At 38.5% G+C, this 26,037-nt stretch overlaps 1 protein-coding gene across 14 annotated transcripts in view; it reads right to left on the reverse strand.

Annotated features, from left to right (window-relative positions):
• The window catches only part of STARD9 (StAR related lipid transfer domain containing 9), a 106,854-nt gene that overhangs the window by 10,242 nt on the left and 70,575 nt on the right, over positions 1–26,037 (reverse strand). For all 14 annotated transcript variants that reach the window (XM_080594807.1, XM_080594813.1, XM_080594809.1 and 11 more), the window contains 5 exons: positions 25,532–25,635; positions 23,352–23,399; positions 16,117–16,307; positions 12,097–12,580; positions 77–11,218 (listed from right to left, as the gene is read on the reverse strand). In XM_080594807.1, the coding sequence (XP_080450933.1) occupies positions 77–11,218; positions 12,097–12,580; positions 16,117–16,307; positions 23,352–23,399; positions 25,532–25,635 (11,969 nt within the window). The remainder of the gene's footprint in view (positions 1–76; positions 11,219–12,096; positions 12,581–16,116; positions 16,308–23,351; positions 23,400–25,531; positions 25,636–26,037) is intronic.

Raw genomic sequence — 26,037 nt, forward strand, 5'->3', positions numbered from 1 at the left:
CTGTGTGTTATTTATGCTGCATGAGGTTGTACGCGAAGTGAATTCAAAATACTTAATACAACTCTAAGTAATTTACCTTTCATAAAGTTGTTGCTTTACTGGAATGGCCATCAGGTCATCTGCAGTTCCACTCTGCAGAACCCTCAGCAGCGCGTCTGTTTCCCCAATGCCGTAATTCAGCTTTGCTTCGGTCAGTTCCACACTAAGGGGATGCTGATGCAGATCCAAGTGTATGCCAGACATAATCTGAGCACGTTCTCTCTGAAGCCTCTCAATCTCTCTGCTTCTGCTGTCACAAAGTTGGGATTTCCCTTCTATTTCCGTTGCTTGTTTGCTTCCAGGCTTAGTTTCTGCCTGACTTTGTAAGTCAGTGGCACTGCCACTCAGGCTGAGTAACGAAGGAGGAGGACTGCCCTTCACACCACACCAGTTGCTGAATTTATTGTGTATGGGTAAGTCACGAAGACTGTAGCTCCGAGGCCTATAAGGCTTTACAAAAGTATTTTTGTTCACAGGAATTTCAGTGTCACATTCAGTTTCAGTGACAGAACTTGTGTTGTCATCTTGGAAGGAAGTTTGCACATCACTCACATCAGAGAGGAGAGGGCAGCTGCTTTCATTTTTCCAGAAGTCACGGAATTGTAGAGAAGATGCTTCTACCAGAGGTTCTGAGGACTCGTTAATGTTTGCCTTACTTAAACACGTGGCACTACTTTTTTGATGAAAAAGTAAGTCAGATTTTGGAGGTGAGTAGTTGTGAATCAATGCAGAATCAGAATTACCAACATAATTTTCATGTCTAATTCCACCTAAAGAACCTCTTCCTCCCCCTGTGATGTATGTGCAATGAAGTGAACGTGCCAGCGGATTGCAGTCTCTAACATCACCTGTTAAAACCTCTGTATGGCCAGAGACCTCTAACATACTACTGGAGTGATATAGTCGTTTTGCGCAAATTGTAGTGTGTGCGCCAACAGTGTATCTACGCTGTTGTTCCACATCTTCTGAACCATCCTTTCCTAAAAACTTTTTGGGCGCTTTCTTATCTGAGAAACCTCCAGATGTGTTTATTACGCCCTTGCTGTCTCTAAAAGTGCTTGATTCGCTATCTGTTTCAGTCTGTGAAAAATTGTCCATGTGAGGTTCTGTGCCAGACTGCGGACCCAACCTTTTCTTTCTCTGACTGTGAAGGGGACTTAAAGTGTCACCGGAATATCCAAAAGGTTCCTTAATAGAGCAGGTAGGCTTACTGAAAGCATTCTGGCTTTTGGGGCTAGCACTAAGAGTAAGAATAGGAGAGGAGGCCCTATCCACTAACAGCGTATTTTTGTAATGAAGTTTTCTTTCTACTGGAACCTCCGGTTCATTGACACTTCTTTTATCCTGAGTATAAGATGCTGGAGATTGAAAGGTGCTATTAGTAGGGCTGCTAACAACAGTGCATGAAGAATCATCTTTCCCTGAACTCAGTGAAGATGATGTGACAGATGAAACTCTGGTACTAGCAAATGCAGCGTTCTGCTGTGTGTTTAATGATGTTTTTTGAAAATCTAAGGTCGGAGTAGAGGCTCTGGGTAAGAAAGGCAGACGCATAAAGGAATCTTCTAAAATGCTGTCAAGACTGTCATGGAAGTCAGGATTGTCCAGATTTCTCATCTCTGTTTGTTCTTGTGCTCTTTCTCCAAGAGCAAGAGTTTCCTCCTTCCTTTTGGGAACCTTACCTACATCTGCACCTACTCCTTCCAAATCACCGCGTACTGCTCGAGCTGCCCTCAGTTCATTTTCCATTTTTACCTGCACTTGTTTTTCTTCATGTTTGCTTTGAGGTTCTTCCAAAATCTCAGTTTGAGTGCCTATATCTGCTGTAGTTTGAGTGCAGCTATCCAATCTAGCAGCTTTTGCACCTTCTTCAGTTTTTCTTTGCCTTATTTTGGCATTTTGTTCATTGTCTATAATATTTTGTTGGGAGAGGTTTCCCAACAGCTCAGAAGTGTTCTGGATAAGCTGTGACAGGTGCATGGACAGGTTCTGCATACTTGTCCAAGAAGAATGTTGCTGAAGTAAATCTCTGTTTGTTTCCTGCTTTCTGGCAGAAACATCTGTGTAGCTTCTCTGGTGTCTTCTCTGCCTTTTATACCGTGCTGTAGCCACTGTTTGTGTTCCCTGCTCACATGTAATCCCTGGTGATTTTTTGGAAGACCTTTCTGACTCAGAAGGATATAATAGCACAATTTCATCAACCTGCATTGCAGAGTTACCAGGATGCGCAGAAGGGTTCACAAATTCAGCAGTGTTATTTTCTGGATTAGTTTTCAGTGTTTCAATGGATACATTGCTATACTGCTTGGTACTGTCACTTGAGTAAGCAGATTCAAAGCCTTGTCTGACATCCCATCCTTGAAGACCTTCAATGCTGCTTAAAGTGCTTGACAAAACTTTCGCAGTAGCATATGAACTGAGATGAGAATGAAAAGGAGAATTCTGAGAATTCAATCCATTGTCCACACTGGAACATCTAGTAACTTTACGACTGTCCAGGTTTAAAGGCATTTGATTGCAAGACACATCACTTGCACTTCCAAAAACATACTGCTTCCAACCAATCTTGCACAATTCATCTTGTTGCCACGGATGAATATACGGGTTGATATCACTTGAATTAAAATGCATTGCATCTTTATTGTCGTGTGAAGACTTATCTGTTCCTGGCTGGTATCCAGCTTCTTCAACTCTCCCTTCACTACACTGAGCTACAGAACTGCTCTTTGAATGGGTATTTTCTTCTGCACCCACAGAGCTGTAAGCTGTATGCAGTAAAGATGAAGAATGAACAGTACTGTCTTTTAAAGACTGGCTGCTTTGGGTTCTTGCTGCATAATGTACATTTTTTAGATCACAGTTTGCAAGCTTCTTAGTCTGTGTCATTCTTTGCTGAAATCTGGGTTTAGATTTAACCTGCAGAAAGTTCTTTGATTCCTGCTTTGAAAATCTTTCAATTCCGTGAAGATCATCTTCAGTTGGTGATGGAGGCTCTACACTCATATTTAAATCTTGTAACGATTTAGATGCAGAATATAACAAATGATCTACCTTAGATGAAGCTTCAGAAGTATAATCTAGATCAGAGAACACAGCAATAGCTGGGGCTGATAGTCTATGACTTTGTAGATAAGGTCTCTGTTCACTTTGTTTACAGCTGTTTGTATTCTGGGTAGTAGACCATGACCTTTTGCTCCTGAATTGTACCAATTTGGATTCTTGTGTAGGCAAATCATGGTCTTCTGTTAAAAATTTTAAGGGGTTCGTTTCATTATTCGTTAAAGAAAACTTGAGTCTTTCTGATTTCAGAGTCTCATTCTTCATTGTATCATCTCCTGTTGTTGAACAACTGTCTGCATCAGCATCAATACTTGAATCTGCATTATTTTTGCAAAGTAAAATCCGTTTTCTACCATCTGTATTTGTTTGACCTGGATTAGCACCACCTGTAGGCACGTAATGACAATTGCCTTGCAGATCTGCAGGACTTTTTTCAAAACCTAAAACAGTGTGATACAGTTGTCTGGGATCACTGCTTCTGCTCTTTGCTGGACCAAATGAATCACACATGTGTTCAGGATCCATGTTAACATCTCCTGGAAAATATGTATCTGTTCCATCTTGTGGGTCTATTAATTCACTTGTAGAATTTGAAGATACCCTAGTTTGCCTTTCAGCTTCTCTATTTACTGTTTTTCTTTGCTTTTTCTTCACTACAGATTGTTCAGCCTCAGTACTTGAATGCAGTTGTTCCTCATTTCTATTAAGTATTTTTCTCATTTGTCCCTCTTTAACCAGAATTGACCTCCCAGTATCCCAAAGAGGTAATGATGGTAATGACAGAGAATCAGCATCACCCGAAACTTTCTTTGTGTGTTCCGTGCAAGCTTTCTGTGCTAGAACTTTACCCCAGTGGTGCTGATCAACTTTGTTATCATTGTCAAATTGTTGACAATTACTTCCATATATAGGTTCCACATCTACAGTGGAATTTTCATACAAAGTAGAGTCTGTGTCTGATACTGGATAATGCCTGTTTTCTTTTGCAAGAGAAAGTAAAATACTTCCTGAAGCATGTACTGGCTCATCAAAGACCACAGACTTATCAGACTGAGTGTCTTGCATTTGTAAAACAGCAAATGGAGGATGTTTTAATATACTGGTATGTGAAATACCACACGTGCCAGTTACACCATGGTCTATATCTGCAGCTGAAGAACATTCTGAAAATGCTGTTAAGGATGGGTAATTAACTTTTGCACGTGTTTGGGGAAAATCTTCTTTCACAGACTGCACATCTGCAGAACCTGAGGATACTTGCTCGGTTAAAATGGTGTCCTGAAGCGAGTCCTCAAGATGACTAAATATTAGAGATTTTGAGTCATCAAGTAAACAAGTATTGAAAGCACTGACATTTTTAGAGCTTTGAAACAGTTTATCTGTTGGAGCATCTTCTGCGAAGCAGGTTGGAAGACACTTGAATTCTTTACTGCCAATCTTCCCTAGGCTTTGAAAAGCAAGCATGCCTGATTCTGGTACAGTCATACTAGAAGTGTTACTGTAGTGCTCTAAGTACTCGTGCATTTTGTTTTCTTTAGTATCATTGCAATTCTGGAAAGAACCTTGAATTATTTTCCCATTTTGATCTGTTCCCACAGCTTCTTCAGGGATTTTTTTATTCCGAGCATCTGTGGCCTCTGTTACTGCAGAATTATTATTCCTTTCATCTCCTTTTTGAGAAACATCAGGAAAAGTTACAGATACACTTAAATCAGTTGATTCTCTTTCAAAGTATTTTGTTTCTTCAGGGAGAACAGCATCATTTTTACATTTGTCTCCATTGCTGTCAAACAAAAAATCTGCAAATGATACTGGGCTATGCGTGAGACGAGGGTTGCTCTTGTAATTTAGAAGCTCTTTATTAGAATGTGGATTTTCCCACAGAGACTTGTTCAGACTTTCTGAAAGGGTAGAAATGTTCTCAGAAATGGGGCTCTCTGGACAGTCTACACAGCACTCTTCTGAAGTCCTGTGTCCCTCATTTCCTCTTGGCTCATGCTGATATCCAGATATACCAGGAAACCCTGCATTATCATTTTTACTGCTTGTTATACTACAACTTGTGTTTAAGCATTTCTCCTTGTCATCACGTTGTGATAGACTCCCTGAGTGAAGTTCTGTCTCAGTCACGTTAATATTGTGAAACGTTTTTTGAGAAGAGATTTCCAGTGTAGAATGCTTTGCTTTTTCCCCTGCATCTTCCATCGCTTCTTTCTCTGAAGAAGAAAGCAGGTTCGAATTATCCAAGTGCAGTGAATCAGGCATGATGGTATCCTTTTCCTCTTGATATTGTTCTTCTATGGAATTAAAGCAGTCTTTTGATATTTTGTTAACCATTAAATCCACACTGGGTTCTTCATGGGACTTGCTAATATCCTGAATTATGTCTTCAGACGAATCTATTTTTTCCAAGGAAAATGGTTTTTCTTCTGCTCCTTGCTTAAGTGCAACAGTTTCAGATTCATCACCGCCCACACAATAGGGCACAGAAGGGCTGTTCTCACTGACAGGTTGCCCAGGTGCAGAATTGGGTGTACTGTTAAATACAAAGGGTTCTTCCTCCTGTCTGTCCAGCGTGGTCCTGTTTTGCAGGAAAGTTTCATTTCTACTTTGAATTTTATCAGAAATAGATGTGTCAGCTCCCTCTTCGTTGACTGTTTTACCTGGAGTACTGACACAGACTTCATTCTCCACTAGTGTTTCATAGTAAGGAAGAACCACTCCAGTTCCAGCACAGCTATTAGACTGTTTTGTATGCCCTTCTGATGCAGTGGGAACATCTGGAACAACATGAGAATTATCACTTACTCCAAGATAGAAAAGTTGATTTACAGACTGACACAGAGAGCCTTTATCTGAATCTTTGTGGATGTTTTCAGTAGACTTCAGTGTTGCTGGTGGATTTTGCTGCTTGCTGGTTTCTTCATTGCTTCCAGAAAAGCTGGTAGACACCCACTGGCTTTCTCTTAAGATTTCATCTAGTCTACTGTCATTATGGCAACCGTCTTTATTTTCAGGGAATAGTTCACTGAGGTTTTGTAAAATGATCCGTTCTACCTCCTCTGTGTTTTCCAAAAACATCTGCCTTTCTCTGTCTGTTTTGTCCATTTGATTTAGATTCATCAAATGCACTTTCTCATCAACAACTCTGGAGCCTATGGAATCCAATCCACAAATTTCATGTTTTCTAACGATACTTTCATTCAATTTTTCTGAAGTACCATGCTCAGGATATTGCACAGAGCAACTCATATACGTGTGGCTGTCCTCTTTAACGTGGAGACGTTTAGATTCTTGCCCAATTGTATATTTGTCAATATTAATACTATCATCAACTGAACATTCATATACATCGATATCTTTCATCACTGTGTTTCTTGTATCTGTAGCAGAGTCCACTGAGCCATGATCTTCACTCATTTCAATAGGATCACAGTATTGTGAATCATCTACTGACAGCATATTCTGTTCTAGTCCTGAAGCTGTAAGGTATCTTTCAGGGATCTCATACTGATTTAAAATTTCTTCTTTGTCATCTCTATCACAATTCACCTGATGCAAAGCTGGAGACTCTTCAGGAAATAAAACATTTTTGTCTGTACATATGTCTTCTTGCTTCATAATAATTGGTCCCTCAGTGTTTGTCATGATAATTTGTTCTTCGCTCTCAGTCACTTCACATTCACTAACCTTGTTTTCCTGGTCAAAGTTTTCATGGGGTAAGCAATTTGGTATAAAATGTTCAGTTAAATTGCTAGACTCTACTTGCTTTTCGTTTTCATTTTTTTCTAAAATATTTCCTTGCCTACCTGTGATTAGCCCTGTTGCAGCTACGTCCTCCATATCAAACACATTTTCTATTGTTCTGTTTCTCTGTAAAAGCCCTTCACAGGCATCAAGGAAGCCTAACATATCCTGTGTAACATCTGTTGTGTGGGAACACACAGCTGAAGGAGTGTTTTGGGGAGAAACAGAAAGCTCCGGTGAATAAACAGCAATTTCTATTTTCTCACTTTCCTTTTTTGGGCAAAAGCTGTTTGTTTTAACATAGCTATCAGAACACATGAGTGCTTTTGATTCCTGAGTGTGTTCCACATCAGTGCTACCTACCTGTGATTCATCTTTCTCTGCCTCTTCATGTGTCAGGCACAGGTTTGTATAAACCTCACACTGAACTTCAGAAGCTACAATATCAATAAGTTTATTTGGATTTTGAGATAGACTGATGCTTGTAAAATTCTCTGCACTCCTATCTGCAGTTACACTTTGGGCTTTGGGTACTGGGTATTCAGGTAAACTTTCTACCTGTCCAGATTTAATTTCCAACATGTTTTTTTCTAAGTTGACTGCACTATTCATCAACTTTGTCTCTTCTTCATCAGTGTTGGCTTTTGTATTCTGATAAGGAACTATAGCTTCTTCTGGATCAGTTTCTGGGTTTCTTAAAAACTTGTATTCTTTATTTATATACAGGCTCTCCTCTTGAGAAACAGTAGCCAACTTATTTGTGTTGTATTCAAATACTCTTCCCAATTCTGAGTTTACATGATCTTCAACAAGTAAAATGTCCTCCGGGCAATCACTTTCAAAACAGGCTTCTTTCTCTTCTCTTGATTCAAGTAAAGATTTATTCTTTGTTTTTGTTTCCAATGGAATAGTTGCATCAAATTCCACAGAAATGTCAGTCAGCTTATACATACTGTTCTTCTCCCCTGTTGATTTTGAAGAACATGTGGTACAAAGGCAGTTGGAATCTATGTCAGAACAACTTTTTGTGGTACTGACTTCCATAGTATGATTAGATGTAGCATCATAATCTCCTTTCACTATTGTGACATGCTCCAATAATTTATCACAATTTTCAGTCTCAGAAGCACTTTGAAAAAGATTAACTTTTGATGAAGCTTGGTAAAATACACTTGAATTGGATTCTGGGAGCAAATTATTTGTACTCTCACAAACAGCAGCAGGGAAGGACTCAGTGTCCTTCCCATTTACGTTCACCGTGAGATAACTTGCTTCATTTACCATTAGGTTTTTGTATTTGGGTACAAACTCCTTCTGAACTACAGCCTGAGAATTGCTTTCACTGCTTTCTGCTTTTATATTGTCAGCGCACAATGTAGACTTTTCTGAAATATGTTGGGATAAGCAGCCTACAGGACCATCTGCTAGCACACATTCAGGGGAGTAATTTTTTGGAACAGGTTTGCTTTTGAATTCGTAATGATTTGATGAAGACAACTCTGGATCCTTTGGTTCGTAGTCTTCATCATCTCTTAATGAAGGTGCTTCTGTCACAATCTCTGCCAAGCTATCTGTGCTTGTTTCCATACAGATCTTCTCTTTTTGAGACAACTCTACTGGTGTTGCAGATTGGTCATAACTTGCACTGTAAGCAAGAACTAAAGGGTTACATTTATATGTTACCTTCTTTGAGGAAAAATCTGTGCCTACGGTTATTTCTTCTGCAGATATTTGTTCATAATCTGTATCTTGCATTGTTTCCAAATTACTCTCCCCAGACCTGAGGAGACCTAGTGTAACAGCTGATTCTGCTCCTTGTCTAGCCAATACCTGAAGCTCATAAATGCTTCCTGTAGAGCAGTTCTGATTTGTTAAGTTACTGAGAAAGAAACCTTCATCACAACATGTTGGTATTTCCCTTCTTGGAAAAAGCTGCACATGGTTTCCAAACTGAACTTGTTTTACTGCAGAACTTTGTGTTGAGGCCATGTTATAAGCAAATCCTGTGTAAGATTCAGCAGCAGGTGAATTGACAGATGCACTTCCAGTGTTCAAATCTGTTATCTTTGGTTCTGTCAAGTTATTGTAGTCATCATCTAGGTCATCTTTTTCAATATTTCTGAAGAAATCATCTTCTAAATCTGAATCTACACAGCCATTCCTCTGCTCCAAAACATGCACAGGCAACACAGAAATAAAAGGTGCTTTTTCCAGATTGTGATCTTTTGGCAGCTCTGGATGAATTCTCTGGAGAGAATCCTCTTCTTTTCCAGGTACCAGTGACAAGCAGTCTGCAGTGGAGGTGCTTTCCAAACAGCCGAATGTTTGTATGCATTCAGTGGTAGACCTGTAAGTAGATAATTCATTCAGTTGTTCTTGTTCAGGATGATTTGACATTGAATGTTCATAATAATCAGGTTTTGCTGAAATGCAAACAAACGAAGAGCTTGGTCCTACTGAACTAACAAATGAGGATGTTACGTCTTGAGATTCCAAGGGAGAATTTTCATTAGCATTTGTCCATTCCTCAGTAATCCTATTTAATGATCCATTCTCAGAAACTCTGCTTGCAGCTGTTGTTGTTTCAGGTAAAGGTATTTCTGATGTGTCAGAGGAGAAAGCTGAGTTTATTTCCTTTATACTATGCGATAAATGAGTAATGCTGTGTATCTGCTTAGAGCCAGAAACAAAAGAAAATTCAGCAGCTGACTGTTTTAGGTCATCTTTCTTCAGCCAACCCTTTGGTTTGCTCAAAGAGTAGAGACGAGCATCTTGAAATTCCAGATTTTCATGGGAAGAAGGTACTGTTATTCTGGGGCTGCCGATTTCAACCTTTGAGTCACAGGAAGACTGAGCAGCCACAGGAAGACCATAATATAGTCTTCTATCGAGTGACCTTTCTTGTTGTACAAAAGAGACCGTTGCCTCCTTCAGAAACTGCTTGCAAGCATTACTGGAAGCAGGCTGTGATTTAGTGTCCAAATAGAAGGAACTACTCAGCTTCAGGTCGTAATTTGTTCCTTCTGTATCTCTATCGCAGATCTTGGACTCAGAGTCTTCCTCAGTCCGTATAGTTGGTGATGTTGGAGTTTGTAACTTCCAAAAAATCTCTGCTGGCACTTCATCAGATGAATCAGATTTGGATTCTTCTACTGGGTCTTCTGCTGGTACTTCTTCTCCATCACCCAAGCTGTCCAGAGAAAAGCTTCTTTCGACCCTTCCCAGTCTCCTATGTGATGCGTAGGATGTCACCAAAGATGAAAGATGGTGTTCAGTTCTGCTTTTGTAAAGCCTAGCTGGCTGATGGGGGGCCTTTAACTTGTGAAACTGGCTTTTATTTCGCATTTTGACTTTATTTTCCTTTTCTACCAAAGAGTCTTGTGACATTTGACTGTCATCGCTCTCAGAATCTTCTGGGTTGGCAAAACATTTATTTCTGCTGAAATCTTCTTGTTTCAGTTTCTCAGCAAAAGCTTTTGCATAAGCACAGGAGAGCGAATCTACAGAATAGGAACTGTCAGTATCAGAAATCTCATTTTCATCATCTTCTTGCCAGTTCCCCAGCATATCTGTGGCTGTTTTGGACACTCCAGCACTTAACAGCTCAGCACTGTGCCATTTTTTTTCAGCGTAAGAGAGTGGTGCCTGTGTGTTCATCTTAGTGAGATTTCCAACTGATGTTGCTACCATCAGAAATTCCTGCTGTTCCACTGACGATTTCTCATGAAAGGCTGAGGCTGGCTCTCTCTTCAGATTCTTGGCTGTTTGGTTTAGATGTGATGATGGCAGGTTTCCGTACACTACTTCTTTCTTCATTTCTTTAGCAAAATTTTCTGGAGAAGAACTACGGCGCTTCCCGTTGATATCCATTCCAGTCTTTTTATTGGATACTTGAGCTCTGTTTTGTTCTAGATAGCTATTTGCAGGCTGACTCAAATCTCCTGGTACCTTTGCTTTTGTCATTCTTGTCCCTGTAATGAAGGTTTGAGGCTCATCTTTCTCCTTAAAATGATCAGGAGAAGAGCCCTTAGAAGTCTGTTTTTGACATCCAGCTTGCCCTGTGCTATCATCCAGCTTTTCCATTTTTTGATAATTTTTACTGGTATGAGGCATGATAGCTGAATCATTAGAGTCCCTTTCTGCTCCTTTTTTACTTCTAAATGAGGATGCTTTTTGTTTTTCAGTTAGCTGCTTCTGTACTAAAAAGGAGATACCTTTTTCATCATTAAGGTCATCATCCCTGGAAACATCTTTAACTTTTCTGAAAGGATATCCTACAGATGACAACTTCTCAGATGCATTGCCTTCACAGCATTGATCGGTATTTGGTGAGGTAGATAACTTTGAGATAGTCTCCCCCTTCAACAAACAGCTGTGGGAATAAATAAGAAATATAGCCCAATACTTTCCTGAATAACATACTTTACATTTTGACATCAGTAACGCCTTGCATTTTAAGAGTAATGGCACATGAAGCAAGAACCTCAATGCCTTTCAAAATCAGTTTCTAGCAGAGAATTAAAAAAATGCATATTCTGTCAGTGACCATACAGTCCAGTTCCCTAGATATCCTGAAATAATTTCTACAACGGAAATGAATAGCTTGATGCTATGTTGTATGGCTTGGTATTTAGTCTCTGTAGTCTAAAGTAGCTGAAAATGTTAGTTAAAAATAAAGGATAGCTCTTAAGTCACAGTAAGTCACTTAGCAGAGTTAAGCTAATTCCTGCCTTTGGGACCATGCTGTGATAGTGACACTGTCACCCCAATTTTTAGCATTGTGTAGAGATGTTTATTTAGCTTGAGAAAGGCTAGCCAACTTCAAAGTCCAAGCCAGAATCACCCTAATGATAAAAATGCTCAGAAGAAATACTTGGACTCTAATTACAATAAAATAATGAAGAAATTATTATTTAACAGCAATTTGAACAAGGTAAGAACTAAAAATTAAGCCAGTTCTGGAAAGCATTTACAATGAGGTAAAAAATGCAGAAAGGCTTGAGAGAGGAAAGAAACAAAACACTGAGATAGACTGTGTCAGAGACCTAAGCCAGGAATGCACTGTACAAATCTAAGGAAAAAGAACAAACAGCTCCAGTGTGGCATACGGTATAGTATATTCAGTGATATCACGAGTTTTAGGATTGTATCAATAAATTGAAAGGCATTCTGGATTACAGGTGGCCAGTGAAAATACCTAAATTTAAATTATTTTTGAGAGTGCAGAGGAATTGGTAGATGTTAACTTACCTGGGTACCTGGGGCAGATGGAGGTTACAGAACGAATGCTGCCTGCGTTGCAAGGAACTTGAACCCAATGACCTCCTCCTCTTTTGTAACGGGTGATCCCGAGAGGCCTGTACTGCAATATTTTGGTTTAGGACTCGGGGTTGTTTCACACACACTTCACTGAGCCAGCAGCTAGCTTCCAGCTGCTCTAGATTTTGTTTGGCTTCCAATAATTTCTGCTTCTTGACTATCCTTTCCAGCTGGAATTTGACCTTTTTCCGTCTAATGTTTCTTTCTGCCTTTTTTAAGGAGTACCTTCGCAAGAGCTCCAGTTGCACCAGTCTCTTCTTGTTCTGCTGTAGCAGGGAAGGGCAGATTTCCTGCCCAATGCTACTCTGCACCTCAGCCTCTGCATACAGTGCAGATTCTGTTTGCACTGCAAACTCCCTCTGTTGTTGCTGAAGGGCAGCTAGTCGGTTATTCTCATTTATAAGCCACTGCTGGTCTGTAAACAAAACAATGATTGAAAGAAAGTAAAAATCATAGGAGAAACATTATTCATTAAGTTAATCGGCCCTGAGAGCCCATTTCAGAACAGAATTCCTATGTAGGTAGAGCAAAGCCTTGACAAGACATTTAGAGAAAAATGTATCATTACTATACAGAAAACCCATTGGGATAAGCGCTCAGGTAGCAACTAATACTGCAAGATATGAACAGGGGGGTTGGCTGACACAGCTAAGAAACTGGTGAATAAGACTGTTTGTAAGCAAAAAGTTTAACACTTTCCAAAAGGATACAGACTTAGATAGTCAATTTCTCAAAGATTACACTCAATTATTTCCATTTTTTTCTTAAAATACCGAGGAAATATTTCAGTGCCCGAGTTCCTTCCTGCACAATTTTCAGACATGAGGTAGGTATTTGCAGAGTGAACTATGACTTGATCAGCTTTTATAATGTGAAATACACTACTACTTTTGCCTTAACTACTCTGAAGTCACATCTTAAAGTTCAAATGCTTTACGTAGGGAATGAACATATGTGCACTGTGAGAGAAGTTAACACAGGAACAACTACGGCTGCTTCAGAAGCACTTGCAAAAATGCCTGATCGGAGCCCATACATCTCGCACATGAGCATGCAATGTACTTGAAATGAATGAAAAATTCCTGTGGCAAGGACACGGATGAAGGCAACGCAATCTTTAGTTATAAGATGAACACATCCAAAAAAGACATATCACCAGTCAATGCATGTTTTTCATAAAATCACCAGTCTACTCCATAAAGAGAGTTAGATTCTCTCTTTTTATGGATGTCCCCCATATTTCATAAATGCTAAACATGCTTCTCTCACAAACCAAGTGATTATCCTCATTTGATAACAGAGTATTTTATATCTGTTTAAATTCTTTGTCTTTTCTAAACATTCAGAGAACCTGATCTTTGCAGTCAATGGGGAAGCAGTAGAGGACGGAACACCATGTTGATTTGTTTTTAACTCTTGAAGCAAGACCACTTTACTCCATGCAGGGGAAGTGCTTAGTGGTTTTTCAGTGTTTAGGCATGTTCTCTTTAAGAGTTTGTTCATTTTTAGGCTAGTATGAAAATATACATAATCAGCTGCACAGAGTTAACCAAAAAAATAAAATCCTTAGCTGAAAAAGCAACATACAAATCACAGGTAAAATTCCTTCATAAGTAGACCGTTTCTCAAAGGACAGAAGCTTTTCAAAGCACTTCCATCTTCCTAGCAGCAACACTTTTTTTGGATAGGTTCATCTTCAATCTGCAGCCCCTTACTGAAGAAATACCTTTAGTTACTCATTCACGGGGTTAGGAAATCAGAGGTATTTAACTTTGATATGGTGAATGAGGGCTATCTGTAGCTCTTTGTAAGACAGGTGAGTGGCAAGAGGGGAATTTCAGGCTGTGGAAGTTTCCCTAATTTAAAAAATGTAGTCATCATTAGGCATAAGCATTGTAAGCATTACTTGCTTGGTGACTACCAATCTTGTTAAATGTAATTCATTAGTGATCCCCACCTCTGTGATTCTCCTGTTCAGTTTATGTTGGCAGCTATGCACACAGTACATGCGTAGAAGTATGGATACTCTACAGGTAAGTGCAGTTCCTTTATGGATGAAAGGAGAGCATTTTAATCATAGTTTTAGTTATCTTTTTCTTAATAGCATCTTTAACTTTTACATAAAAAACAGTTTTCCCAACTCTTGATTTCCAGATCTGTCCTCTGCACTGTGTTTCTACCAAGGAGAATATCTGGCAGATGAGATTGTCCCTGTAATAGAGCTGCAAGCCCTAAGATGCTAATTAATGTCTACTCACAATCTTGCCTGTCAGGAGCTGAGAAAAAGATAATGCAGAAAAGGCAAGAGAACTTTGGTGGGCTGCCAAGTGAAGAATTGTATTTGGCTGGCAAAAACTGCCTGTCTGGCTAAGCTTTGTGTGAACACAGATAAACAGTGAAACTAGATTGGAGCAGAGAACAAGTCTAGATTCAAGAAATTAAGATATTTTGGAGAAACTGTACTGTCTACATACCCTAAGTCTACCTACTTCCTATCTTCACAATTTTCCTTTTAATCTCTTATTTATGGTTGGTGTTATTGAAAGATGGCAGACTGCATAAGTTTGGCTCTGAGAAACCTCAAAAAATTCAAAAATTATTCCTCTTCCAGGAACCAATAGCAGGCCTTGCCAAATGGAAATGGTGCGTTTGTTGTTCCTTATCAAGAAACTTGGATCAAATTATTCATTTGAAGGTAACTAGAAGAACACAATAGCAACCCTATTTTCAGTGGTCGAAAGCTTCTCAAGGTTTACAATGTTGCCAAATCAGTCTACAAAATCTTTAAGAGGCAGTCACCCAGAAAAACCTTGCTGAATATTATCTGCATGCAAAGCAGCATCTCTAGGGGATGGGAGCCACTGATGCTAGCAAACACCTCTCCAAATATGCTTTTCATGGCATAGTTAGCGTAGAGCTGAAGTTTGTGCCAGACCAGTATCACCAATATTTTATCCGATTACTTTCAGTTCAGGACTACAATAGTATCTCTGCTGAATCTGGCCTATAGGATGTATATGCAATATAACACTGATCACTGTAGAGTTCCTGTTGAAGTTAATCAATATTTCAACAAAAACTAGAACTTCATCACTTCATTACACTTCCATCTGGAAAATGCAAGCAGACAAAACACCATAAAGCTTTATTAATTATAATGTGTTTCAAAATCATCTGCTTAGAACTAAGCATGAAGTGAACTTCAATGTCTCACCTACTTCTCAGATGTGCACTGCTTAAAACTCACAAGGTAACCACAGTTTGAAGCATGGTCCTATGCCATGGGCCTTCACTAAAAGCACATGAATAAGGTCTGCACTGTGCTACCGGTGAGATCATCGACAAATGCATAGACAGAGCACCTTAACCAACACGTGTTGCAGTTCCAAGCATCAGCTCTCTCAGAACTACTGCTTGGTTCTTATGTCATGCTGTTGTTAGAGCAGTTTCCCTTGAAAACTTACAGTATTGAACTACCACTGCCATCTCAATTTCAGTCTCTCGGTACAATGCAATGGATGAAGCACAGATAAATCAAAAGAAAAATGTAAAATACAATAGAAAACTCAGTCTATGAGTCTCACATGGGAGAGTTGCACTACAGATACAGTCAGAGCAAAACTGCAGGGAAGCAGGATGGGGAGCAGCTGGGGAGACAAGAGGCTCAGTGCCACAGCAGGAGTAGCGTGTTGGTGCTGTCTCTCCCAGCAGTGACCTGCAAAGATAATTAGTGCTGCTGGTGCACTGCAAAGGAGCCCTGTTAGTCCTGTTAATCAAAGCTTGATAATTGTTCTCAAGGGAAAGGCAATTATAGGAGAAAACTAGTAATAAGCTGTAAAAATAAACTTCCACCCATAACACAAAGCATAACTAAGACAAAAAAAACATAAAGAGGATGAAAGAATTCAGTAATGGAAGGGAAGTGAGAGAGGGCAGGAGGCGGGTACCTACTTTCTTGCATCTGCTGGTTGATGAGTGCTTGGTCATTTTCTAGTTCCCGCTCTGCTTTGATCTGTCCTCTGAGGATCTGCTGCTTTAAATCCTCAACATAGAGTTGCTGCCGTTGAATTTGTTTTCTGTGGAAAGCTTCCTGGTCTCTCAGTTTCTGCTGGTACTCTTCATGCACAGCATCTATCTCTCTGCTGTTAGAAATGTCGACAATGAATTTAAACCAGAAAAAAAAAAATCTGTAACGAAACGATTCATCTTACTAAAGACAGACAGACAACATTCAGGGGATTGTTTTGTTCAGTAAGGGTGCATTACACAAAAAACTCATGATGGTGAAGTAGCTGAGTACATGCATGTCACAGCAGGCCACAGTCCTGTAAGTATCAGAAATGCCAGCATTCCTGAAAGTTGACATGGTGAAGCAGAAAATTCCATCAGCAGAAAGAAGGCAAAAAGAATGTAAAAAATACTGTCACTTGTCATTTTGTTGAAGATCTTCCAAAAAGGAAATTGGAGGGAGAAGGGGGTGTTAATGTTTTATAAATTTATAACCCAATATTATGGGATGTTTCTCATCTGAGTACTTCAAAGAGTTTTAAAGAAATGCAAAACATTTTATCTCTTCTTACAGATCAAAAATCTTCAACCTCGAAAGGGTTACAGGAATTACTGAGATTACAGTGAAAGTCTCTGAAAGTATCATGGAAAGAACTCGATCATCCAATTCTCTCTTGGATGCAGCTTTTACATTAGGTTACTACTTCTATACATGGAGCGTGACTGTGATCAGGAAAGTGACTAACCTGTGAAAAACTCTACAGTCCCTCCAAGAGGCTTGTTTCCTGACTGTTTGCCAAAAATTTATACACACACACACTATCTAAATAGTATCTATTCTTAGCACAAACCACAACAGTATTCAAGATCTAGTAACCCTATGGAAGAAAGGAATATACATTCTACCTGTCTGTACATCATCATCAGAAATTCTTAACATTAAAGATTTGTTATGTACGAAGTAGATATATGATCTTTACCTGACATTTTGTTTCTAAACACCACATTATATACACATCAGAAAATTAAATATTTAAGTCTGGAAAAATATGTTAATATATCTTACTAATGTATTAAATGATGTATTAAAATAAATTTATTACGCTTTTTTAAAAAAAGCAAAGATGTCAAAAACTAAAGAGTCCTTGAAGGTCAAAAGAAAAGAAAAATATAGTATCAAAGGGAATGCTTTGGAAATGTCACGTTGTTTACAAAATCATTGCAAATACAAGGTCAGATGAGCATTTGCCCTTTGCTACATTTGAATTTATTTGAAATCTCTATCTAGGACCATAAGCATTTGTTTGAAGCAGCCATTTCTACAGCAACAACTTTGACTGTATGCTAGATTAGCCAGCAAAACGGATGAAACAATTAAGCAGCCAAAACCTACATGTCTTCTGGAACGCCTTTAGATGTAACATCCATTTTCACTTTCTTAAGAAGCAGCAGGAAATCCTGACTACACAAAGCCTTAAAATTCCCAATAATTTAAAATATTACTGACTCTTTTCCACTCACCTGAGGAAAACAGAACTTGTTTTTTTAATGTTTATGTATACATAATGCTGGTGAGAATAACTGAAGAGGAGCATCTTCTATTCATATCTGTTATTGCATGGTGCAGTCAAAGTACAAACTTTGTCACTGCCATCTGCTAAATGGCTTGTGTGTATTTGAGACCTACAGAAACAAATCACAAGAATAGGCAGCTCCAAGATCCATTTGTCCTTGGCTTGACTGCTAAGAAGCCAACAGTCTGTGATTTGTATTTGTTTCTCTTGGATGAACAGTAATCGATGCCCAGGAAACAGAACTGGGACCCCTAGTTTCTTATTCACCTGAAGTAGGTTTGAACTGACATTTTACTGATGCACTGTAAGGCTCCTGTGGCTGTTCCATACCCAAGCTGTTCGGTTGTTTCTATTGACACCAACCACTGGGGAACAAACTTAGAGGTTCAAGGTGGCCTGGTTAACTAAAGAATCATCCCTTTTTGAATATAAAATGAAATCTGAAGAGTTTAATTCAGAAAAAGCTCCCATGTTTTTAATAAAAACCCTGAGGGAGGTTTTCCACAAATGAGGATTCAAGGTTATGTTCCATATTTTCCAATAAATATGCAGTAGCTAAACTACTAAATCAGTAGCTTAACTACTGATCTGAGACACAAGACCCCTCTGATTCTGGAGCAGTTACATCACCTCTGTGCTTTCATGCACTTAGGTTGCAAGGTCTCCATGGCAAGGACTGCCTTTGAATACTTATGCAGTACTTATCCTAAGAGAGCCTTGATGTCAGATCTTGCCAATACATTAAAAGTAATAAACCTTAATAGCAATTGTACATGTTAAGTCTATGCACAATGCTGATGATGGGGTAGACTTCAGCCTCTTTTGCTGACATATAAAAGCTCTGATTCCTATGGTGGTAGGACAGCTGAAAAATCTGAATCTACATTTGTTACTGAACATTTGCATGACCTTGGGAAATCACTTAAGTCTGAGACACACGTGAAAGAGGCAGAATACATTCATCCAAGAGAAGTGAGGAGAATCCATTAACCTTATCAAATATTAGAAAGCCGAGTATTAGAAGAACTGATTTCTATTCATTTAACATTATCAGCAGCATCCTGTATGAGATTGAGGAAACAGAGTAAGTCGTTGCCAATAAGGCTGAAAAGTGGAGTTTGGTAACAAAACAGTAGACAAAGAATTCTTGTTCTGCATCTGTTTACTAAAACTACATAAAATTTCCTTTACAAAAACACCTTCTGTTCTTAACCTGAGTTTTGGCTTGCAGTCATCCTATCATAATTCAAACTGCTTACAAATTGAAAAGCAGAACTTCTAAGTACGTGAAAACTCAATGCTGCATTTCAATCGTAAGACCTCAAAATGCTCATGGGGGCAGTTAGGTAACACCTATTTACAGGTGGGAGAGAGTAACAAGCTCTTCCCATACTTTCCAACAATGTGGAAAACATCCCACAGCCATTATAATGAATCAGGGAATAAGCATTGCAAACAATGGACACAGAAGTGTGGTGTTTGCTGTTCTCAGCAGCACTAGTGTATTCCCTCATGTATGGGGTAATAGCTTTTTGCTGATCTGACGTGAAACTGTAAGATCCTTTCCAACAGGCATGTGTTTTTGCACATAGAGCAGATGCTGGCCAAACTAATGTTATTGCTGACAGCTCCATACTATGACTACATCCCATACAAGCCAAGAGTACAGAGGCACGGCCATACTTCACTTTAAATCTTGGAAAAGAAACACATCACAGCAACCATTACCATATTATTACTGCCATGTTTTGGTGAGGTAGCTGGATGGAACGATTCTCTCTCTAAGGCTGAAGTTTCTATAATAAAAGGTAGGTGGATTGTCCCACTGCTGCTGAAGGTATATATACAAATGGCAGTTCTGCTGCTATTTCAGTGCCTCTTTGCCTCATCTCCTAATTTTTAATAGTACAAAACAACAGCCAGGCAGGGTGGTAGGGACAACTCTGAATACCTGAATACAGAGACTGAACATCCAACAGCTTTTTACAAAGTCGCTTCTTAAGATGGTTTTCTCAAGTGGAAGAAAAAGATAATGAAAACTGATGCACAGCCGCTTACATAATACAGGTATTATGGTACAAGATGGAATTTTTTCCCTCTGGTTGTGAGCTTACTGACTGGTTTGGGGTACAGATCTGTCTCTCGCAGAAACTGCTGAAACCAAGAACATAAATTGAGAATGCTCCCTTTCTACCTTTGAACATGCTATGTCATGTCAACACATCCTTGCTACTTTGTAGAAATACCACCACAAATTAAACTCAAAAAGGAGGTGACAATGGCCCCCAAAAGAAAATAACACATTCACACACACCTAGTGGCTAAATCACCTAGTAGGCAATGTAAAGAACAGTTTTTATAGCACATATTTGAATGATTAAACTAAAAACAAATATCAATTCAATTAACATAAGAATATAGTCACTCTGAAATAGGTGGACAAAATCACTCATTTCTTTCATCTAGAATGCCTTAAATAAGATGTACTATTAAATTAATATTTGAAATACAGAAATCCTATGATACAGGAATCAAACATAGATCAATTTCTGCTATTGCGTATGTTCCTTCCTTCCCATAAAAGCAAACTGCGTTCAGTACAGTTATAGCAGGAAATAACATAACCTCGGGACAAATGTAAGACGAACAGCTTCGTTTCTGTAGACATTGAGACATACATAAAATCTTGGTTTCACAGGACCGGTATACTCTGGCATAAAGCATATGAAAAAAGCAACCCTGCATAAAATTTCATGAAAGCATGCAGATTTCTAGGTGTACCAAATGCAGCAAGAAGTGTCAACAGTTACCCCTCCTCCAAGCAAACCTTTTAAAATAGCAATTAAAATTACAACAGCAAGATAACAACCTTAAAATAAATATAACAAATTACTGAGAAAAAAAATATCATATTATACCAATATTGCTGGATTGTTTTTCCATCTCATTTTTCTCTCCACAAAGTTTGCATGATGCATGCTAAATGAACCATCTGTAAATCCACTTTTTTTCCAGCCTGTTTTGTCGTCAGCTCTCCGGGATCCTATTGTGCAATTCTCCTCCCCTCTTCCCCAAACACTTCCACTGCTGATGCAGAGGCTGGCGGCTCCTACAGCATAATGCAGTTTTCAGTAACTATGGCAGCAATAGCTCTGTGGTGAGGCAGAATGCTTTCTGCAACAAAATCTTCAGGCTCAGATAGAGAAACTCAAGCGAAAAAAATAAAAAGCAAGGAACACTTGCTAAGAGCTGTGATTTGTCATTTTTCTCTAAAGAAAACATCAGTCAAGTTAGCATCCCAGTCCTTCTGTCTGCCTAGTATTGAAGTCCATTTTTCTTTTACTAATGATTTTTTTTTTCCAGGGGAAGAAGAGTTAATAAAGCAGAGGGGAAAAGAAAAAAAAAAAGATGTTGGCAAGACCTATTGCATATTTGCAAATCCCAGCATTGTGAGCAATCACAAGTCAGGGTTACAAGCCTATCCACTGATATATATTCCCCCGCCTTGCTCCATCCTCCCCCTTTCCACACGTGTCCGATCCGGGGCCCTTCCCGCAGGGTCTCAGAGCATCACAGCACGCAGCTGCACGGGACCAGCAGAGGAGACTGAGTACATCTGCTTCTGCCTAGCACTGAGGCTCAAACCTCTCCCTTCTCTTCCCTAAAGCAAAGGGAAAAATGATGCAGGAGCTATGAAGCAATGCCACTCACACACTTCAAAGCAAAATTTGGGGGGTGAGGGGCAGAAGTGAAAACCAGAAATCAGTAAAAACATCCAGCAGAGTCAGAAACCTTTGGACGTAAGGGACCTTCAGAAATATGTACACAGAAGAATCCCATTCAGGGCAGTCACCATCAGGCAAAATATCATTCAGATTTTTGATTAGCTCGTTTGCTTATGAGTTTTATTTGTTTGGTTTTTAGCTTTTCCACAAAAACAAAACAAATCAAAACCTCCTTTTTTCTTTGCTTAAACCCCAAAATGAAACAACTGTAAGGCAATGACTTGGTTAAGGCAGTCCTTTAAACACACTTCTAAAACAGACCTCTCTTTGGCAAGGAGTCACAGGCACAAGACACAGACGCACACTCCAGTAAAGGTCACTGCTGCATTGCTAAATTCCAGTTCAGCTGTAACTACAATCTATCACAGGCTACCCCTTTTGATTTCAGTTATATATAGAATTAGTTAGGGCCCCTGCTAAATCACCCTTTTGCTCTAAGTTCTGGAGCTGCTGTAATTGACATAGTGACATACTAATATAACAGTGTAATTGTTTTGTGAAATATTTGGGGGATCTTTCAAGGGTTGCAAAAGCCTTCTTTAACTTGTATTTGTATAGCACTTTGAAATTCTCAAGTGATAGCTGTTAGTAAGAACACAAAGTATTATTTTTACAAATACTAGTTGGACTAGCTGCACTGTACCACATTAGCTGTTGTGTTCTCCAGTATCAGATGCCTTATCTATGGATACTTTTTCCTTTCTAATCCAGTAGAATTTCCTACATTCTTAAAAGACGTTTTGTTTTGGGTCTTGGTATTTTCAGGGAGAAACCTTAAACATGTTCCAAGCAGCTACAATTCATTCTGTGTGCTGCTGTATCCCTGGACTCTAATGGAACTACTCCTGTTGTATGTTTAAAACAGGAGCAAGAACCTCATTATCTACTTATGTGTGGTGATGCTGTCACATGATTGTTGCCAGTCACAAGCCTTCCATGTGTTTGCTGGCCTCCAATAAGCATCAGAAACATGAAATGCTGGGCTCTTTTGTGTAGGGAATATGAACAAGTAGCCAAGTAACAAGTACATTGACGTCTACCTCTTTTCAAAGAAAGTTTCATGCTTAAAGTTTTAATAATTGGGTTCAATGGTAAAAACGTGTTCCCTCTCTCATTTCTGAAAATATTTTAATATAAAATTAGAGCTTGAACAGGCAATTCAACCTAATGAAAGCAGATGAGAAAAATAATGTAATCATACTGACAGCACAAGAAATGAGATTATAACTAATGATTATGATAATGTACATGTTGATACGTTCTGAAATAAAAATTCCAGAAGAAAGCAAAATACCATCAGTTCCTGATTAAAGAGTACTCAAATGCATGGAAGCCCAACAATTTCGGAATGATTTTTGTGTGCAGCTGTCATGCCTCTTTGCATAAATTGACCACACTCTGCACTAGGAATTTCTTGTTCGGACTCTTACATAAACCTATTTTCTTCTCAACAGTAGAGAAACCAATTTGTCTAAGAAATTTTTGATATACTAATGGGTAAACACAACACTTACCACTGACATCAGATTTATAGTAAATCCCACTGCAGTTGTGATTTCAAAATACAGATTACATGTGCAACAAATGTGCAAGCTATTTGCACAAGATAGAGTATGAAAAAAGAACATGGTTGCAGAGACTTGCTTGTAATTCAGCTGCAAGTACAGATTCTTGTTTCAACATGATAAAGTCAAATTAAATTTTGGAGCCTAGTTTGCTTCTTCTGGAGGAAGTCAGTGTAGCACAGAAGAAAGGCAAAGCTAGAAGGGTGAAAAAAATCAGCATGATTTAGACACATTGCTTTAAATAGTTTTCTTACCTTATTTCAGGAGAACATTTGTTTTCTTTACAGTTTGTACATTTTTGACTGTAAAAATAAAAATAGGAAATTACAAAGAGATTCAAACAGAAGGCAAAAGAACTTCTTTGAAGACTTAAACACAGAGATGATGTTATATTTTTCAGTGGAGGAATGCTCTGAGATACAGGCTGCTAGCAGCTGGTAAAGCATATACGAAATACTAAATGTGCGGGTGCGTGCGTGTGTGTGAAATACTAGGTGGAATTTTATTTATTTTTACTGTTTCAGCAAATAAGCACTCCATGTAGTCCAGTCAGTGCTATATTACTGTTCAAAGTACCTCAAACACACCTTTTAGTACTTGATATTGACTTCTTTGTAAAACCTAGACGTTTTAAGTGACCTCATTTTATTCTCATATTACAGATTTTAGGCTAGATGTCTTGCTCATAACTAGCTCCATAAGCAGAACTACTTGTCTGGACAGAAAGAGAGGCTTACTGGTTATTGTGAGAGAAGAACGAGTAGATCAATTCCGTTTACATTTGCTAAAAAATTAGTCAAGGGAAAAAAAAAGACCAATGGATTATATCAACTGAAAGACAACTATTTTTTAGACATAGTCTATAGCTTATTTCTCTAACAGATGGACATTTGTAAAAGTGATGTGAATGCAATACCATTATGCTTCTCATTTTCATTGAAGTAATCATTTGAAACACTCTGGCTAAGTCTGAGCATAGTGTTACATTATCTAATATTTTTAAGTCCTGACCAAACGATTAAAAAACTGATCAATACAATCTGAAATGTTCTCCAGTCCCATCAAGTTAAAAAAGGCAAAATCTAGTGCAATGCTATGCTAAACTATTCACAACACTTTTGGATTTCTGCATGTTTTTCTAGGACCAAAGTTCTATAATAAATGCTCCACTTCTGACATCTAAATTCATGTAATGAGCAATGTGGTATCTAATTCTGACAGTCATTAGAAAATGACTTAAATTCTTCATCATTTTTTCCAAAGAAAATAATAGGATTGATGTGTGTAAAATGTAAGTCAGTAAACAAATAAACTTCAAATACCATTTTGTAGAAAGGTACCACTGCAGCAAATCGAAAAACAAATGCAGAGATTAGGCACGTTAAAGAGAGCACATAGAAACACACTACCCAAGGTGGAAAGCAAGCCACTTGAACACTAGGATGAAGAGATGTTCAAAAACAGGGAAAACATTTTATGCTTATAAAAATGACATGAGATTCTTCCCTCAGAAAGAGCAAAAAGATTCCCAGTATGTAACCACACCAAAACAGTCTAGCAAGAAGCAGAACTATCAACAGATATGAATGAGAAGACGGCTGTTTCTTGCCTTTGACAGGTCAATTCAATGTGCCAGGCTGAGAGGAATTAAAAGAGAAAAAGAACCCAATTACATTTAGTTCTCCTATATTCTGTTAATGTTACAAGCTGAAACACAGGAGGTATCTTAACTCATTTCCCTGATATACATTAATCACTGTCTTCTTTACACCAACCCTCTCCTCTTTCAGGAAGCCTCTCTCATTAAAAGCATACATTAGACATTGTGGATATGAGCAGCTCTTCAACACTTTGGAAGCAGTCTATGCCTTATTTACTGCTCAGTTTAAAAAAACAAAAGCGAATCACAACGGCCCTCTGAGATGAAGGGCTCAATGTGGACCTGAGCTGCAGGGAATTTACGAGCAAAAAGATCTTCTGATTTTCACAACAGTTAGCAGGGAAACTGAATAGATAATTATGTTGGCTAAATCCTGATTCATAACTAGAGAAGTCCATTCTGTGCACTGAAGTAATAATATTGCAAAAGTTATAGATTAGCTTGTAAATCAAAACAGCTATAACGCAGATGTGGAAGTGTACTGAATTAAGGCTGCCTGACAGTCTTGACCAAGGCATTTTCTTGATTGAGCATCGCTATTCATTGTGCATCAATAAATAATTTTGAAGTTTATTGCTGGAATATCATAATATTTCAAAATTAATCAGTTGGCTAATGCCTTTTCCTGGACACTTTTATTTGATTTTGAACAGTTGGAAACGTGATGGGACTTATTTTAAATACAAATCAGTTTTGTCTAATTGAAGTCCTGTCCTCAGACATTGTCCCACAAGAGAAAAACTTTTGTTTTCTTTTTTTTTTTTTTAAACTTACTTTTCAAGGGAAGAAAGGATATAATGAGGAGAATGGGTGCAACCTCCATCCAAGTTGAGCCAGTCCAAAGCTCTACAGCTCCGAATGGGTGGGATATCATTAATCTACAAAACACACAACACAAGAACAGGAAGAAAAAAATATCACAGCAGCCTAGGAACTTTCAACTTAGCAATAACACTGTTGCTGCTTACTGCTGTATGCAATGCTGTATAATATCCAGGATATGCATAATAATCTCTCTCACGTGAACTTACAATCACACAGTTCTGCCTAGTCTTTAGTAATTTGCAAAACTATTAATTTGTTACTGAGTACACTTCTTTTTGTAGCTCTGTTTTAATGTACTGCATGTTATATTAATCAAGAAATAAAGGATGAAAGCAAATGGAAAGTAAGCCCTTATTTCAACTACAAAGGTGAGTACAAAAGGACAGCTGAGCAGAAAGTACTAAATATTACCATGTGAAAATCTGTTTTAAAAGGAAGTTTCTTGCCAATATCAG

This window comes from Anser brachyrhynchus, assembly GCF_964034855.1.
Source record: "Anser brachyrhynchus genome assembly, chromosome: 5".
NCBI classification, from domain to species: domain Eukaryota; kingdom Metazoa; phylum Chordata; class Aves; order Anseriformes; family Anatidae; genus Anser; species Anser brachyrhynchus.